This window comes from Cucurbita pepo, unplaced genomic scaffold (assembly GCF_002806865.2).
Source record: "Cucurbita pepo subsp. pepo cultivar mu-cu-16 unplaced genomic scaffold, ASM280686v2 Cp4.1_scaffold000134, whole genome shotgun sequence".
NCBI lineage: Eukaryota > Viridiplantae > Streptophyta > Magnoliopsida > Cucurbitales > Cucurbitaceae > Cucurbita > Cucurbita pepo.
The window spans coordinates 15,048-33,137 of NW_019646436.1; the positions used below are offsets into that span (position 1 = coordinate 15,048).

At 35.9% G+C, this 18,090-nt stretch overlaps 3 protein-coding genes and 1 long non-coding RNA gene across 13 annotated transcripts; 2 read left to right on the plus strand and 2 right to left on the minus strand.

Moving 5' to 3' along the window:
- Positions 1–17: 17 nt before the first annotated feature.
- Positions 18–5,128, plus strand: LOC111783954 (UDP-glucose 4-epimerase GEPI48). The gene is made up of 10 exons (XM_023664776.1): positions 18–135; positions 2,024–2,245; positions 2,497–2,546; positions 3,045–3,180; positions 3,301–3,402; positions 3,607–3,834; positions 3,897–3,975; positions 4,359–4,441; positions 4,661–4,752; positions 4,837–5,128. The coding sequence occupies exons 2-10, from the start codon at positions 2,066–2,068 to the stop codon at positions 4,928–4,930; spliced, it is 1,044 nt and encodes a 347-aa protein (XP_023520544.1). The 5' UTR covers positions 18–135; positions 2,024–2,065; the 3' UTR covers positions 4,931–5,128.
- Positions 5,129–5,812: 684 nt separating this feature from the next.
- LOC111783981 lies at positions 5,813–8,456 on the minus strand. Its single transcript, XM_023664801.1, has 8 exons — positions 8,370–8,456; positions 7,602–7,785; positions 7,390–7,501; positions 7,230–7,312; positions 7,022–7,085; positions 6,803–6,920; positions 6,171–6,325; positions 5,813–6,044 (listed from the first exon to the last, which is right to left on the minus strand). The coding sequence occupies exons 2-8, from the start codon at positions 7,730–7,732 to the stop codon at positions 5,949–5,951; spliced, it is 759 nt and encodes a 252-aa protein (XP_023520569.1). The 5' UTR covers positions 7,733–7,785; positions 8,370–8,456; the 3' UTR covers positions 5,813–5,948.
- A 3,049-nt stretch (positions 8,457–11,505) lies between these two features.
- Positions 11,506–15,779, plus strand: LOC111783950. Of its 10 annotated transcripts, none has more exons than XR_002813449.1 (9): positions 12,809–12,977; positions 13,097–13,194; positions 13,397–13,480; positions 13,768–13,849; positions 13,932–14,028; positions 14,163–14,258; positions 14,827–15,138; positions 15,235–15,382; positions 15,699–15,779. It is a non-coding gene; the product is annotated as an uncharacterized LOC111783950 (long non-coding RNA). The 10 variants fall into 10 exon arrangements; XR_002813450.1 differs by having other exon boundaries at positions 13,932–14,015; XR_002813452.1 differs by lacking the exon at positions 12,809–12,977 and adding an exon at positions 11,506–11,872 and having other exon boundaries at positions 13,932–14,258.
- Positions 15,780–15,862: 83 nt separating this feature from the next.
- Positions 15,863–16,654, minus strand: LOC111783943 (transcription repressor MYB5-like). The gene is made up of 3 exons (XM_023664766.1): positions 16,348–16,654; positions 15,930–16,276; positions 15,863–15,895 (listed from the first exon to the last, which is right to left on the minus strand). The coding sequence occupies exons 1-3, from the start codon at positions 16,481–16,483 to the stop codon at positions 15,863–15,865; spliced, it is 516 nt and encodes a 171-aa protein (XP_023520534.1). The 5' UTR covers positions 16,484–16,654.
- Between the last annotated feature and the right edge of the window lie 1,436 nt (positions 16,655–18,090).

Below are 18,090 nucleotides of genomic sequence, written 5' to 3' on the forward strand. Positions count from 1 at the left end.
GTAATGCCAGAGGTAGCCATTAATGGAAGCACAGCTTTGTGATCAAACAAGTGGAAGGTGGAGAAGGAAGAAGGTCAATGGATCACGCTTGACCATTGTCCTCATCAACCCAATGATCTTAGCCCCATCATTTTGGTTTGTGGATTAACCCTTAAACTTTATTTATTTATTTATTTATTTTACCTTTTTCCTTCTCTTGTTTAACAAACTTTTTTTTTTTTTTAAAGTTTAAATTCATCGATTAATAAGAACACCACAAACTTTTAAAAATTTTCAATAACATAGTTGAATTTTATTAAAAATAGTTTAATAGGTAAACAAAAAAACTCGAGTATTACGTTTTAAAAATATTTATTGAGTTTGGACATAATCTATGAAGGGTCGGTACCTTCTTTTTATACTGGTAGAGGGTGTTAATGTTATTTTTAGATTTTATGGGTATTTTTTTAAATATAGTACCAATAGTAAAGATATTTTTGAATTTTTTTTAAAAAAATTGAAAGATATTAATGGAACTTTTTAAAGTTTAGGGGTATATTTGAAAGACTCTTTAAAATTTTAATAATATTTTTGAAATAAAGTACGAACGTTTTTCATTCAAAACTAATGGTAAGGGCGTTTTTTAGACTTTCTGAATATTTAAAGATATTATTGAAACTTTTGAAAATTTAGTGATGTTTTTTTAGACAAAGTTTAAAGTTTACGAGTATTTCTATTGTTTTAGTGTTTCTTATTGCAATTCCACCGTGGCCAGAAAGATGGATGCACAGAATTTTTGAACCTAATTGATTTAGTTGAAGATTTTCTTGCGTGCCAAAACTGACTCGACCCGATTTTAAAAGTTCAAGAGAATTATTTTAATGTGAAATTTGAATTGGAGGGGGCCTACTAATGTCCTGTTGTCTTGTTAGGTGAATTTGTTGTGTATGATTCACTCAAAGGCAAAACTCAATTGTTCCCTTCAAATATGATTAAGTTTTTCTTTTTTTTGACCTTTAGAAAGCTCTCATAATTAAACCCATACCAAAAACTTTATCCTTTTCGAGTATTCATAATTTTGTTAGACTAAGAACGATTTTACATATATGCCCTTTGGGTTTTGCTCGTGAAGCTGCCTTAAAAAAATTTCTTTATTGCAAACAAAACCTTCCTTCATCGTTTGAAGGAAATATACTGTTGATTGACGAAAATATATCGTCGATTGAACGAAATATTTCATCGTTGGTTGTTGTTTAGTGCTCAAAAAAAGTATGAACTTTGAAGGTCCGAAGTTGGAACGATGTGGGTATTCATATCTGAGTTCAACCCATAGTTTTTATTACACCATTTTCAAAGTTTTTCTTTTCAATTAATAAATTAAAAAAAAAAACAAATTAAAAAAAAAAATCTAAATGTAAAAAACATTTATTACACCAATAAAATAAGAAAATTTCTTAATATATGATACTTGAAAATAAAACTTAAAAAGTCTCGTTTGAAGCGGGGCGAGACAAATTGGGTCGGAAAATTGGACAGAGAGGGAATATAATTCCATTCCTGGCCCCATTAATCTAAACGAAAAAATCTCTCCCCAATTCTACGTCTACTCCCGCCAATCCCACGAGTTATATAGATATATTTATTGTATTTAATTTATATTGTTTGTTTTATGTATAAAAATTATTATCATTACTGAACTATTTTCTATAATTTTTTTTTTGAAATACTATATATAAGAATTATGGAAGCTACAAAATTTATTGTAAATATAATAACTAAATTTTGATAATTAAAATTAGAGGGATTAAAATACAATAAACTACAAAAAGAAGGACCAAAAAGTAATAATAATAAACTTCACACGGAAAGCTCACTTTTCTGTTTCATTTTTTTTTTTTTAATTTTTTAAATCACAAATAATTTTTATGTTCCGGTTGCAGAATCGTCGTTGTACAAGTAACCGTAACTTCTCTGTAATCAATTTCTCGACAATATTATAAATTCAATCCCTCTTCTCTTCCTGATCCCAAGCTCCTCTCCACAGATTCAATCCTTCAGTTGTTGTTTCTCTATCTGAGCATCAGCCATGGCTACCATTTTGGTCACTGGTGGAGCTGGATACATCGGCTCCCACACCGTTCTTCAGCTTCTTCTCGGCGGCTACAAGGCCGTCGTCGTCGATAACTTGGATAATTCCTCCGAGATTGCTATTCGGAGAGTCAAAGATCTGGCTGGGGATTCGGGGAAGAACCTCACATTTCACAAGGTTTCTGGCTTGATTTTCTCCTATTTCTGCATTTCCTGTTAGATTATGCGTTTGATGTGGTGTGTTAAACTGTGGATCGTGTTTGTTCATGGATTTTGATTCTTTTTCTTCCGATCCTGTATGTGAGTTTTGCGATTTCTTCGAAATGCATGTTTACATATTTCGATTTTTCTAGAAGGTTCTTGATCTGAAATTACAATGCGATGGACGATTTTTTGATGTTGTTATGACTGTGAATTTGTTTCTCGCAGCTTGATTTGAGGGATAAACCAGCTCTTGAGAAGGTTTTCGCTTCGACAAAGTAAGGATCCATTTATCTTTCTCACCTTTCGTATATTGTTTTTGAGGACTCGCATTTTCGCCATTGGGTACAGAAAGCATCTTTGTGCACATGTCTTTTGGCCTTTTTGGTGCTGCCCAATCGAAACTTTAAGGGAAGGGGTCCATCTCTGAAGATGCCCTGGACGTGGAAGGAGGGAATCCATTTCTTCTTTCCCTTTTTACATATAGTATTTGAAAATGGTCACTAAAATTTCCTCTTCATTAATTTCATAACATGAACATAGCTAAATTTGGCAAGACTAAAAAGGAAGAAATAGATCAAGAAACATCATGCTAGATTATTGAAAAATAATGTGTTGACTTGGTCTTCAATTGCTTAGGTCTCTTAAATGTTGAATGTTTAGGTCCCTCGTTCTCTCTCAATGTTTGTACATTAAGCTTGTTGCTTTCTGCTTTTTCTTTTTTCCTTTCTTTTTGCATTCTACAACTTTTATGGAAATTCAAACTGTTTTTGCAGATTCGATGCTGTCATCCACTTTGCTGGACTTAAAGCAGTTGGCGAGAGTGTCCAAAAGCCACTGCTCTACTACGATAACAACATAATTGGAACAGTTGTCCTGTTTGAAGTTATGGCTTCTCATGGGTGCAAAAAGGTTCTCTGACATGTTATTAAATTCCATGTAAAAAAGTTCATTACTGCAAGAATTTTATTGTTTTGATACATTGCAAATATAAATACTTAACAAGTCTTTCAAAACTTGGTCTCTTGTCAGCTTGTGTTTTCATCATCAGCTACAGTCTATGGTTGGCCAAAGAAAGTCCCTTGCACTGAAGAGTTCCCTTTATCTGCAACAAACCCTTATGGACGAACTAAGGTGCAAACTACATTACATTGAATTGGCATGGAACCTTAAATGCTATTTAGAAAAGGAAACTACTCAGTTTTTTGATATAGAAAACCTACTTGGATAATTTGTAGTTGTTTTTTGGTTGAGTGAAAACCTTAAACAAACAAGAGACTTGTACTCATAGATGGATACGTCTTATTGAGATGACTGAATTTGCTCTTTCCCTTTCAGCTATTTATCGAAGAAATATGCCGTGATATTTATCGATCAGATTCAGAATGGAAAATCGTATTGCTTAGATACTTCAATCCAGTAGGTGCTCATCCCAGTGGAGACATTGGCGAAGACCCCCGTGGAATTCCCAACAACTTGATGCCCTTTGTGCAACAAGTTGCTGTTGGCAGACGGCCAGCCTTGACAGTTTTCGGAACTGACTACTCTACCAAGGATGGAACAGGGGTATGTGTAGTATCTTCTAAATTGTTATTTGAGCTTGGTAGTTATTGTCTGCCCTTGTGTAGGTTCGTGATTACATTCATGTCGTTGATTTAGCTGATGGGCATATTGCTGCATTGCGCAAAGTGGATGATCCCAGCATAGGTATATTCCAATGCTTTTGCTCGGTCATTTCACAATCTCATATTGTGCTTCCATGATATTACTTAATGATAATACCTTAAAGTCAAGTGCTTCCTTCTTACGTCCTCAATATTATATCTATTTTGAGCTTCAATTCAATGCAGTTATTTTTAGACACCATCCAAACAGTTTCATATTCGTGAAGATCCTGTTCTTTTTTTTTTTTGTATATATCCAAGATTCTTTCCCTACCCTTAACATCTTTCTACAATTTATTTGGATTGATTTTCCCATATTATACAATACCTGCACCATTGTTGAGCTTGTATACCATGGAAACTTTGCTGCCTATGGTGATACTTGTCAATGGGGGAAGGATAACAGTGTCTGGTATTTATCCACAGGCTGCGAGGTTTACAATTTGGGAACTGGAAAGGGTACTTCAGTTTTGGAGATGGTTTCAGCATTTGAGAAGGCATCTGGAAAGGTAAGAGGCTACTCCATTTCGCCACTGATGACCATATACGTTAACAATGCATCATCGTTAACTCAAAACGACGTTTCCTATTTGGACATCATGAGTCACATTAACATCTAAATCCAAACTTGAAAGGAAATGTAAACCTACGTCCCCCATCGAGTCTAGCTTATGCGTTAAGTTGAGTTGAGTTGCAACACATACAATGACATCGAATTCCACTTGCAGAAAATTTCCCTTGTGATGGCGGAGCGACGACCGGGAGATGCCGAAGTCGTATATGCCGAAACAGAGAAGGCAGAGAAGGAGCTGAAGTGGAAGTAAGATTGTTGACAAAAACTATTGAGATGTTTGTATGAATCAATCATCAGCCAGCTTATTTGTTTACTTTGTTTGTTGTGCAGGGCAAAGTATGGAATTGAAGAAATGTGCAGAGATCAGTGGAACTGGGCAAGCAAAAATCCTTATGGCTATGAAGCTTCAGCCCCCAAAAACTGAGAGACCAAATTTCCACTTTAGATTATTCTAAATGTCCTTTTCTTTTTGGCCATTTTGATGCCCCCTCTGAGTTTGAATAAGCGGAACCCGATCGATCCCTCCATTGCAGTGTTTTAAACACTTGATACTTTTGGTCCTCTTTTGAGTCGGAAATGTTCATCTTCCACGAGATTATTAGTATTTGTTTGTTTCTCTTTATCCTTTTTTTTCTTTGGAATTTTCTAATATGGTTTTTGTTTTCCAAATTCTACCAGGAAAAAAAACAAAAACAATGTAATTCGAAACTTTCAATTTGATCAATTTTGTACCCTCTATATATATTCCTGGAGTTTCTTTTTACATATTATATGGATGATCAGATGCGCAAGGACTATGATTGGAAATTGTTTGATCGTCCTTCTCCGAGGAAGAGGCAAAACATAATCAACTTGAATTCAGAACAGCTACTCGAAATCTGAGTGAAAGAAAGATTGGATTTGTTATCTCATGTTTGCTTTTGGTAAAAANTCTCATTCAAAGAGAAAGATATCAAATATCTGGAGTTTCTTTTTGTATATTATATGGATGATCAGATCCGCAAGGACCATGATTGGGAATTGTTTGATCGTCTTTCTCCGAGGAAGAGGCAAAACATAATCAACTTGAATTCGGGACAGCTATTCGAAATCTTAGTGAAAGACTGGATTTGTTATCTCATGTTTGCTTTTCGTGAAAAAATACCAATTGAAGTGGAGGGCTTCTTCAAACAACAAGGAGCTGGGTCAACTATTCAATCAAATGATATTGAGCCATGTTTCCCATCTCCTCTCGAGAAACAAGTGGGCTAGTTCTTTGCAAAATTGTGCTCTATATATATTGTGCGGATATGAAAACATTAACAAATTTTCGAGCAAAAGGTAAAAAATTGATACAGCTACAAATTTAGGAGTATTCAATAATGAATTGATGCAAACAAGCAGAGGAAAAAAAGTGGTGTTCTGTACAACTCTGTGCTAAAGAATTTGTTTATCCTTCTTAATTACTTTACATTAATATTTCCATTATTTGAATCAGAAGTTCCATTTCCACATCCCATCTTGCAATCACTCTGCAACGCCAATAACCAAGAGTCCACCTGACAAACACAGAATATGGAAAGGGTTTGAATTCTCAGACCAATAACCACTTCTTCAACCCCATAATTTATTATGTACAATGTTCAGTTCAACCAAAACGCTCACGGAACGAACTAGAAACATACCTGAATCTTGGAAATGCTCGAGCATTCGTATCGCAGCCCGTGACGTGTTGAGATGTAGAATGCATATCTTACATCTTCATCTTCGCGGGAAATGCTCGGCAGAGAACCCACTTCAACAATGTCAGCTAGAAGGGTGGAATCCTGAGGGCTAATATCTGTCCATAAGTTGTTCGATTTCATTAGCGAACGGATTAAAGGCCTAGTTATATCGAAATAAGTCGACTTTCCAACAACAAGATTTCCATTCCTCATGATACTAAGAACAATAGTATTAGCCAGCTCACTCCTGTTCTAGTTCACATTTATATCAATGAAACATGGTATAACGTAACATGCCGTTTATAAGTTTCTACTGTTCTACGAGATATTGTCTGTTTTGGCCCGTTATGTATCACCGTCAGTCTCGCGGTTTTTAAAACATGCCTGTTAGGGAGAGGCTTCCACACCCTTATAAACAATGCTTCGTTCCCCTCTCCCTTCCACACCCTTATAAACAATGCTTCGTTCCCCTCTCCGACCGACGTGGGATCTCACACTTATCTATATATATTGGTATTAACCAGAGGTGTTCAAAAATGATACTGGCTTAAGTGGACGTAAAATAAAGGATTATCAGCAGGAGGTTGGAGTACCTGTAGATGATAAGTAGAAATATATACATTCTCCATGTAGGACAGCGAAGCGGGGAAGCCAATCATCGACATCGGTATCGTCAATAGGCGGAGGTTCTCCTGGTAGAGCTTCCCACCTCTAAAAGATACACACAAAAAGAAAAAAAGGCATTCAATTGTACAATAGAAGCTATAGTAAACATATGAAGTGTTGAAAGAAGATAGGGGAAAAGTGAATACGGATCGAATGTACAAATAACCCGACAGTCGAGCAGACCGCAGAATTTCATCTATGTGTTCCAACCTGTAAAGAAGAAAATTCTTGAAGACATTTTCAAATGCAGATGAAGACATTTTCAAAAACCAAAAATCCAAATCCAAATGGTTTATCAAATGGAGTCTAAAAGAACTTGGTGAAGTTATCAACAAGCATAAAGGGTTTCCTTACTGAGCTCTAAGGTGAGCTTCCCGCTCTTCAAGATTGGCGATCTCCGACCGCAATGTTGCTACTTCCACAGCAGTCAACACAACCTGCAATTTGAAGATTCATTTCAGCAATGGATGAGAAAATTAACCAAATAACATTGCAAACATGTATGACAAATTACCTTTTCTTGACCATCACTGCCCGAACCCCACGACAGGCGCCGAAAACTCAGCAAGTTCAACATGAATGCAGCACTTCTTAGTTTTCGCCGATTCCAAGAATGGTCATGTGACCTATCCTACACCAAATCAAGAACAATAATCCAATGAGTTAGTTGTCTCTTCTCTCAAATTTTCTTAGTTTCACTCCAATCTAGAAGTCAGAAATAACTACCTCGATGAATCGTGTACACTCGGGTGTTCTGTGGATGAAGATGGGGTCCTATTTTCAGAACAGTCTGAATCCGAAGTTGAAACTTGAAAGTGATCTGGAATAATCTTTATCCTTGTGGGGGTATCATCCATTAAGATGAGTGTAACTTGCAGCAGGAATTGCACAACTAAAGAGACAATGGATGCTAAAAAGAAAGAGAAAAAACTTTACTCCTAATTGACAATGGATTAGTTTAAGTTTCATCCAAAAGTTTTATATGAACAAAGACTTAAAAACAATACACCAAGGAAATTCTGAGCAGAAAACTAAAGATGAAATCATTATCAATTCAGCCCTAAATAATATTCCTGCAAATTTTGAAAGAAATAAAACCTAGAAAGTGATTTAAGCTCACTAATTGTTCTATTTCCTTATTTTTAAATCTGTTCTATCGAAATCTAGAGAAGTACACAGATTCCATGGCAAGAAGAAACTCCATCCGCTCAGATCATGGCTAGTCTAAATCAACCAGTTCTTAACTCAAAAGTGGTGATAACAAAGGAAATTTAGATTTCGCTAAAATCTCAAAGAAAAACCCAGAAATCACCATGGTTTTTCTGATAAAATTAAAGGGAGATTCTCAGTACAAAGCCAAAAAAGCAACAATTTCCATGGCGGAATCCGGATGTTCATCAATTAATCAAACAACAAACAGATTCCCGAAGAATTTTGGGGCAACTTCTAGAATTAAACACACAAAAAAGGGGGGAAAGAAGAAAAGTTTCGCACCTGTTCGGGAGAGAGGAGCTGGAGTTCACGAAATGTGGTTTCGTTTGACCACTCGGAGCAAAAAGATTCTTGCGTCCGGTACAGTAGTTGTGCTTTTTCATCATGACAATTGATAATGAAAATACCATATTACCCTCCAATTACTTTTTTTTTTAATTAAAATTTTGCAATTATTTTTTGCACTTAAACAAAATTTAACCTAATTTTTATGAATATAATTTAACATTTAACCTTTGAATTGAGTTTAAATTTCGACCGAACATTTGCTAATCATCTCCTCGCCTACCGCTAATAGAATACTGCTGACTGACACATGTCTCGTCTACCGCTAATAGAATACTGACACATGATGATCTTAAACGACAAATTATTAGAATTTATGTAATGAAATTTGGTAATTAATAATTATTTTTAATTTTTTTGTAATATAATATTATCCATTTCGTGTAAAATCGAAAGCAAAAAGTATGATGAGACATCCCATTCCGACAATAATACTCATCACTTTATAATTGTTATAAATAATTTAATACAAATTATTCATACGGTAAAAAAAACAAAGCACAACTCGTATGAAACAAACATGACCTTAAGAAACTACAAGCCGCGACGAACACCCTCAATAAGCTAGAACTCGAGGACCTTCGACAAGCTCAAATGAAGACTTTCTACAAATTCAAAATTGAAGTTTCAAGCTCGAGAACATTTGTTCCATACGATCGAGAAGTATAGAGCTTCCTCTTATTAAAGATTTAAACCAATTTACATGTAGAAATCTCAGAACCATAGTATTAATCAAAACTGGAAACTGTAACTTTTGAAATAGGAGAAAGGAATTGACCACAACCATAGTTTTATTCACTCTCGAGGCTCATCAGACGCGGCCACCCAGCTGCAAATGAGTTACAGAATTGTGAGTAAGAATCTCCCAGCAAAAGCAAACACAGGGAATAATGGATTCTGATTCGTAGAAGCAAAGCCATTCTAGTAATCAAAATTTGAAATGATGTCATGGATGGAGTATATAGGCGTGCCGATAAACGTACATCATCATGAAGTTAACATCGCTACATCCAAGTGAAATGCATAATCGTAACACCCCGTGTTCCCACAACATGAAATTACCTACTTGTTGCTTTTAAGAGTGAAGATTATTCTTACAGACCACTACGAGTCATTTTAGCACGCCTTGTCCTCACTTACATGCTTCATAGAAATTTTTTTAAGAGACTATCCAACATAGGATTGCTCCAAACTAAGCATGTTTGACTGTAAAGTTTTTATAATTGAGTCACTGGAAAGGAAAGTGCACCTTGTGTTAGGAACTACGACTCTCTACAATGGTAGGATATTGTCCACTTTGAGCATAAGCTCTCGTGGCTTTACTTTTGGTTTTCCCAAAAGACCTCGTACCAATGAAGATGTATTCCTTATAACCCCATGATCATCCCCTTAATTATCCGATGTGGGACTCCCTCCCAATACCTTGATAGGCATAGATAGTCACATCAATTCTTTTAAAATCTGTCTCAATCATCAAGATCATTCAAATTCAAATGTGGTCTCAGCTCATTCTTGTATCCCTCTTTTACTCGGGCTTTACAATAATACTCGACGAAAATGCATCAACTCCTTGTTCCATGAAGGAACAAACTCTAACAAACTAAACACAATCTCCTAATCACAAACAAATGATTTGTGCACTCGACTCGCTAGTCATTACTTCGACAACGATACACATACTAAAGTACAGAACGTGACCAGATCATATTTTTTAAGGTTTAAGGTATGCATCTCATGGTGATTTTCTTGCAATAAGTCCAAATTGAAAGCTTGAAGCACATTGCATTATAAGAAACAATAGATCAATCAGCAATGATAAAAGCAAGCAAGCAGCCACCAAATAGGAATAGATTCTATTACCAAAATAGCTTCAATCTCCTCATTGGACAATGGTGTCCTTTTAGGCTGAAGGGAGGCTTTTCCATCAACAGTTTTGGAGGCAGTTTCACTCAAGGATGTGATGAAATTTTGACTATCCACTCCACTGCTTGATGGAGTTTGCGAAGAAGAACCTGTAAAACTTTCTTCAGAAAACACACCACGAAGACAGAATTCGACAATCGATAGATTACGACATGTACAACTCAACGTTAATGATCATCCATCAATGTCAGGTTGGTGTCCGTTAAATCAAATTAGCAACAGATAAAACAATTTTAACACATCGCCATGCCCTTCTTCTGTTCATTCTTTTCAAAGAGAAGATAGTGAAATAGGCACATAAATTTATAGAAGGATTCATAATCTCACACATTTCAGCATTCCAAGAGGCATAGAAATCAACTTCCCTCTCATACAAACCTCATCAAATAAGAAAACAAATTATGGGTCAAATTGAAACTCTCACAAAATTCTTCCTCCCCACTTTTGAATCAAGTTTCATTCTAACTCTGTGAGGCTTGGGTTACTAATCTGTGTCATTAGGTTTCAAAATCTAGGTTAACAAAATGCTAATCAAATGTAGAAATTTCAAAGACAAGCCAACACTCATAAGATTAAACCATTAAATTGAAAAGAGAACAAAAATCTTTAGTCTCTACAGCAGTTCATAAAAGCAAACAAGCAATCAAACGATGGCACAAACCACAGTAAAACAGAATCAAAGCCATAAATACAGGTCAAGTCAAAAATCAACGAAAGGAAAAACAGAGACGATCGAATACAAATACGAACGACAATTTTCATATGTGTATAGAGGAATTTCCTTGTTTGAGGAAGATCATGGATCAAAATAAACAAAAGTAACGAGAAAAAAGGGAAGACGGAAGCGAACCAGAGGGGTTGGGATGTCGTTTAGGGAATTTGATGCGAGGGATTCTCTTGATGCCCTTGACTCCAGCCATATTGCTCGGTGATGGTAGCTTTCTTGGTGATGTTCTGTAGGATCGCTCTGCGCAGGTGGCGGAGGAAGATCTTCGACGGCGATTTGAAGCAAATGGCGACGGTGGGAGGTATGCGGTGGTGCAAGATGGTCGGAGCTTTTATGGAATATGGACGAAATGTGGGAAAATGTCCAAATTAATAAAAATAATTGCATGGCTAAATTAATAAAAATAATATTAATTTTACATTTTATCCATTTTTTTAATAATTATTTAAAATATAAATTACGTCGTCGAGGTTACACTTTCTCCGTTCGTTTCTTCCTCGGAATTCTGTGCGATTGTGTTTCTCTCTATGCGTCTCATTCCATGGCGTTTTCTGTGCATTCCAGAGCAAGAAGTACTACACTAAGGTGCTGAGGCTGTCGGAATCATTCAGTGGTATCAAGGATGTTAATCTGCAGTTGGCAGCAACCTCTTCAAAGGAACTTGTTGAAGATCCTCTGAAATCAGTAGAGCAATCCAAGCGCTGGAAGATTAAGAGTTGCTATGGTGATATTGGCTTTCAGTACAGAAACGATGAGACGATTGCTTACGTCGCCTCCCGTTCTTAACGAGGTAGCATAGGTTTCTGCTTACTTACTAACTCACTATATTAGCTATCTTTCATCGTCAGAAATTCGAGAAATGAACTGGAATTGAATAGCATATGAGAATTCATTTGAATATGGTGAAATATTTAGTGGAAAGAATTAGGCTTCAGATGATAGTTATCATAAAGGATTTAACGATTTAAGACTGAATCATGTTCTTACTGAAACTTGTATGATTATATTTGGGAGCTTGCTGTTTATTTGAAGTCATTCTCATATTCAGGTCGGTTTCTATGATTGGGAATGATTTTTTCATAACTTCTTTTTCCTTTTTGACACGTTATGCACTTTGGTTCGTAGAAGGCTACCCGATTTCTCTCCATCTAATGTATTGGATTTTGGTGCTGGCACTGGTTCAGCTTTCTGGTAAAAAGTGTTATGCTTGATTTCACAGGCTACTTTATTCATTTATTTGATGTAGAATGCATGGACTGTCGTAAGCCTATAATAGCTGATTACATTGTTGTATCGGCCCTGAACTAGCAGATATTGTCCTCTTTGGGCTTTCCCTTTCTCCTCAGGGCTTTAAAAAACATCTGCTTGGGGAAGGTTTCCACACCCTTCTAAATGGTGGTTTGTTATCCTCCCCAACCAATGTGGGACATCACAATCCACCCCTTCGGGGCCCAGTGTCCTCGCTGGCACTCTTTCCTTCCTCCAATTGATGAGGGACCGCCCCCAAATCCACCCCCCTTTTGGGCCCAGCGTCCTTACTAGCACACCGCCTCGTGTCTACCCCCCTTCGGGGAACAGCGAGAAGGCTGGCACATCGTCCGGTGTCTGGCTCTGATACCGTTTGTAACGGCCCAAATCCACCGCTAGCAGATATTGTCCTCTTTGGGCTTTCCCTTTCGGGCTTCCCCTCAAGGCTTTAAAACGACGCTAGGGGAAGGTTCCCACACTCTTATAAATGGTGGTTTGTTCTTCTCCCCAACCAATGTGGGACATCACAATTATGATCTAATTCATTTTTTTAGAGCTCTGACAGATCTGGCCCCATTCTATAGAGAAAGTTAATATAGTAGAACCATAACAATCAATGCAACGTGCTGGGCGGAGTTTGATACAGGGTATTGAGGAATTTTCCATTTTCTTGCTGCAATTTGTAATTGTGAACCGGTACTTATTGTAGAACACTTGTTTTTCTTCTTATAAATACATCAAAATTTACGCATTGTATTTGTTTTAGGCCTAAAGAACTTGCCACTTATTCATGGTTATGACAGCATTCAGGCGCTTAACAAAGATATTAGTAAGTGAGAGAGAGAACATGACCTTGTTATTGCTGTAAGTAACTCTTTCGAAATACTTTACCAGTATGTTTTGGAACATTTTTCTTTGCAAGAAGCTCCTGGCTCCTGCCTTTTGTTCTTTTCCCTTTTCTTTTGTTTATATCTCTGAAATCACTGCAAGCATGAAAAAATCTGGTAATGTAGCTTGGTAGATCAGAGTACTAATCGATGTTTCATCTTATATCTGTGGGATCAAGTCTTATGCACTTGGAGAGATACCGTCATTGAAGGACAGGGTAACCACTGTACGCCAGCTTTGGAATCTCACGAAAGATGTTCTGGTAAAATTTTTAGCTTTGGGCATCAAGCATACCAACTTTTTTCTGATACTTGTTGTTCTTTTATAATATGACTGTATATTTAATCTATAAGTAACAAGAAGAATTTCTGGCGATCGTTTTCTTGCCATACATATTACAACCTTGAAGTACCATAAATTGCAGGAATTTCTTTTCCAAAACTTTATTTCTTGCAAGCCTACATCCTGTTTCACTGGTTCTGTTTTGGCCTTTGCAGTCTTTAGTGTAATTTTTCTTCATGTAATTTACGAAATGTGAACGTGATTTAGGTCTTGGTTGAACCTAGAACACCTCATGGATCTAATATCATATCTCGAATCCGATCTAATATATTATGGATGGAAAAAAAGGGTATGTTGATATTTTTATTGCATCTATTTGACAGTGGATCTTTTTTTACTCATTAATGATCACGTTTTCTCCTGATATATAGAAATGGTATAAATCTGAAAACAACAAGAATATGTCTTCTAAGGACTTAGTAACTCAAAAATGCGGTGCATATGTAGTTGCTCCTGTGAGTATAACAGGTTCTTTCTCTGTTCTCTTGGTTTTATAATTTTGAAATACTCCACCCCTACTTACCTTTTTTGATATATGTATAATTTTTTCCTCGGTACTAATCTGCTTAATATTCTGTACTTGCTTCTATCTTTCTAATCAGTGTCCTCATGATGGAAAATGTCCATTAGAGAATTCTGGGAAGTATTGCCATTTTGTTCAGTGGTTGGAGAGGACATCTACGCAATGAGCTTACAAGGTTCCTCTTCTTAGCATTCAATCCCCTGTTTCTTAAGCATTCATGTTGTCAGCTGTATGTTATCTTATGCTTAACATGGATATTTGATCATTTTTTAACAAGAGAAGTTGCAATGTTCATTTGTTCAATTTCTCTGTTTGCTTTTCGTGACCGACAATTTGCCCTCTCGCTTTTGGATCTTGCACCCACCTCTTATTTTTCTAGTGGCTCGAAATACCTGAGATATACCACTCAGTGTTAAGTCTGTGTGATAGTGAATGCCTAATGATCATCTAAAGGGGTAGTATCTGAACACATAAAATGAGTATATCAAATATTACTTTGTTATGTCTTGTATGCTTAATTATGATTAATATTCAAGAAGTTTATTAGACGACGTAGATTCATTCAGTTCTATATGTCGAGTTCTTTTAAAAAGAAAGTAAAAGAGATTTTGTGGGGAAAAATTTCCATCTTTTATTGTAGATCTTGAATGCTCTTATGAAGAATCTGGTTGCACCCTCAGTGTTTAATAAAATATATGGATCTGAGACACCTTCGCATATTATCCTTACTTTGCCCATGGCAGAGGATCTAATAAAGTTGAACACACAAGATATTGTTCCATACCAAGAAGTGGATCCCGATACATATGATTCTGATGTCATGGAAACTGAAACTCTTGATGAAGATGGAGAAGAGGGAGGAGAGGAACAAGGAGATTAAGCGCTTGCTGATCTTGGTGGTGGTTGGGGCAGGATTGTATTTTCACCAATTCGAAGGGGCAGGCATGTATCGATGGATATTTGTCGATCGACAAAACTGGATGCCTCGGAGGGATCGTTGAGCGAGTCATTGTAACACAGAGTAAGAATCCTACTTCACATCATCAAGCTCGAAGGTCAGTCTGGGGTGATTTATGGCCCTTTTGAATTCTGTCTTCATGTCTGGCATTGCATCATGCATGAATTATTTAACTCCTTGAAAATGTGTACAGAAGAAGTCTAGAGTTAAACCGTTCACACATTGATTTGGAGGGTCAAATCAAGTCATGGATGGCTCATTTGATCAAGAGCACGTGTCTTAACCAGTCGAGTTATGAGTCATGCTTGGGTTGACACTGATGACTCGTTGTCTGGTTGCCGGTAACGATATTTATAATTCATTTATATTTGATACTCGATTTAGAGTAGACCATTGGAAATCTACCACAGTGCAACTGGCCACGAACTCTCTGAACAGTAACCCTTACTAAAATAACCCAAAGATACTGCAACGCACTTATAATAGAAAGTAGAGCCACTTTTTGTAATGAAGGCAATATATTTAATAATCATTCAACTTCAAACCCACCAAACCAAAATAGTGAAATATACAGTAGAGAGAGAAAGAGGAGAGAGAGAATCAGATTAAGAAGTAATCAATGAAGGACTCTAACTGAATGTAATCTTCTCCCTGCAGGCTGAGTAGCTGTTGATAAGAATCATCTTCAACCTCTTCAATTCTCTCTCCATTTTCAGAACAATTCCACGACCCTTCATAGAAAACTTCACACCCACCAAAAATATCCCCACTTTCTTCCATTTCTTCCCTTCCTTTCAGCTTCTCAATCTCTCCTCCTCCATTCACAGCCAACCGATCAGTCTCGCCGCCACCTCCTTGATTTCCCGACGAAAAAGGTAGCCCGCTTGCCATGCCACTGCTCGAGTTATCGCCGTTCGAAACTCGGGCCGGTTTTCTACTATCTGATGTCTCTCCATTTGCAGAGTTTGTAGTGATGATCTTCTCCTTCTTTGCCTCTCCTGCATTGTCTTTGGTTATTGCCAACTTTTTGCTTAGATGGGAATTCCAGTAGTTTTTTATCTCATTATCGGTTCGCCCCGGAAGCCTACCGGCAATGAGAGACCACCTGTTGCCAAGTAAAGTGTGTAGTTTTATAATCAAGTCATCCTCGTCGGGGGTTATGTTGCCACGTTTAATGTCGGGTCGAAGATAGTTCATCCATCTCAATCTGCAACTCTTTCCACATCGAAGCAAACCTAAATTCATTCATAGAGAGCGTTTTAAGAAACAACTCCATGAATGGAGAAGAAAAGATTGAAGAACTCACCAGCTTTCTTTGGCAAGGCTCTCCAATGGCCTTCACCATGTTGTTGAATATAGCTGACAAGCAATGCATCTTCTCTAGCAGTCCATGGCCCTTTGTGTAAGCCTCCTTTGGAACAACATGATGATGTTCTTCCCATTTCTTAGAGAGTGAGAGCTGTGGAGCTACACAATATACTCTCTTTTTTATAGAGAAAGAATTGAAAAAGGGGAAGAACCTGAGCGAGTTTGATCGGTGATCTAAAATAGAAATTTGAAAACAATGGTGCAACGAGAAATAGAGTTTCGTTTTGTTTCTTCAGTGTTTTTGTTTGTGTTCGGCAATTGGATCTCAATTTATAATGTTATTTCGAGTATCCTATATAGTGGTAGTTACTTACTAAATATTTAATTAAACCTTAATCGTATTTAATTTGGAGTTTATTTAATTTCAAATATTTTGGTTACATGTCTTCAAATTCCGTGTAATTTTAGTTTCTAAATTTTTAATTTTTTTAAATTTATTTTTTATACTTTTAGTAAATCTTAAATTTAATCGATATTAAGATAATTTTTATCATAATTTATAAAATAATAATAATAATAATAATAATAATTTTCTTGTATAAAAAATACAATATCTAAATACATTTTCTTTCAAAATTTATAAAAGAATAGTTTTTTTTTTTATAAATAAATTAATAATTAAGACTAAATTTAAGATTTATTAAAAATTANTAAAAAAAAAAAAAAAAAAAAAAGAACAATAACATCTCAAATGTTAAATAATAATTGAGTGATTCATAGAAGTTATCCCCACTTTTAAAATTGTGAATATTTTGGTAATTTTTTTAAAAAAGAAAAAGTAATATATTCTTATATTTAGAAAAATTGCACATTTTTTCTCCTATTTCTTTTTCCACCAATACCAACATAAAAAATAAAGTTGGAAAATTAGAAGAGGTAAAATTATTTTACCACAAAAATTCAATTTTGATTAAATCAAGAATAAATGTCACAATTAATACCTCACCAAAACTAAATTTAAAAATCACAAAAATTTACCAAACAAACCCCCAAAACCTAGCCCTAACCTTCACTAAATACATATTTAAAAATATATATTTAAAAATTTATTCACGGAACTTGAGCATAACTCAGCTAGTTTATGGTATATACCATCGACTAAGAGGTTAGAGGTTTGAGTTTTTTAATAATTTAGGATATATAAACCATTGACTAAGAGGTGAGAGATTCAAGTTTCTTAGTAGTTTAGGGTACATACCCTTAACTAAAGGGTCAGATTTGAATTTCTTAACCCTATCTTACGTGATGTTGAGCTTAAAAAGACAAGAAAAAAATGGCAAAAACGACCTATGAACGGGCGAAATTTAAGGGTATCCCTTGGATTGCAACCTACCCTACACAACAATAATGTGGTCATAACAATGGAAAGTGAATTGGAAATTGATTTGGAGAAGAGAAGGGGATGTGCATTATTTGTGTAGGGTATGTTGAAAGGCAAAGCTGAACCACCCACCCCTATGCTCTTGACAGCTGCCTGCATTACACTTTCAATTTAATGCTATCTCAAACCCTAAACCATATCAGATACTTTTCTATTTTCAGCACCTGATTTTATAGTAATTTTCTTATTTTCTCTATACAACTTTGGGGAGATTAAGCCATTTGAATCCGCNTAAAAAAGAAAAAGTAATATATTCTTATATTTAGAAAAATTGCACATTTTTTCTCCTATTTCTTTTTC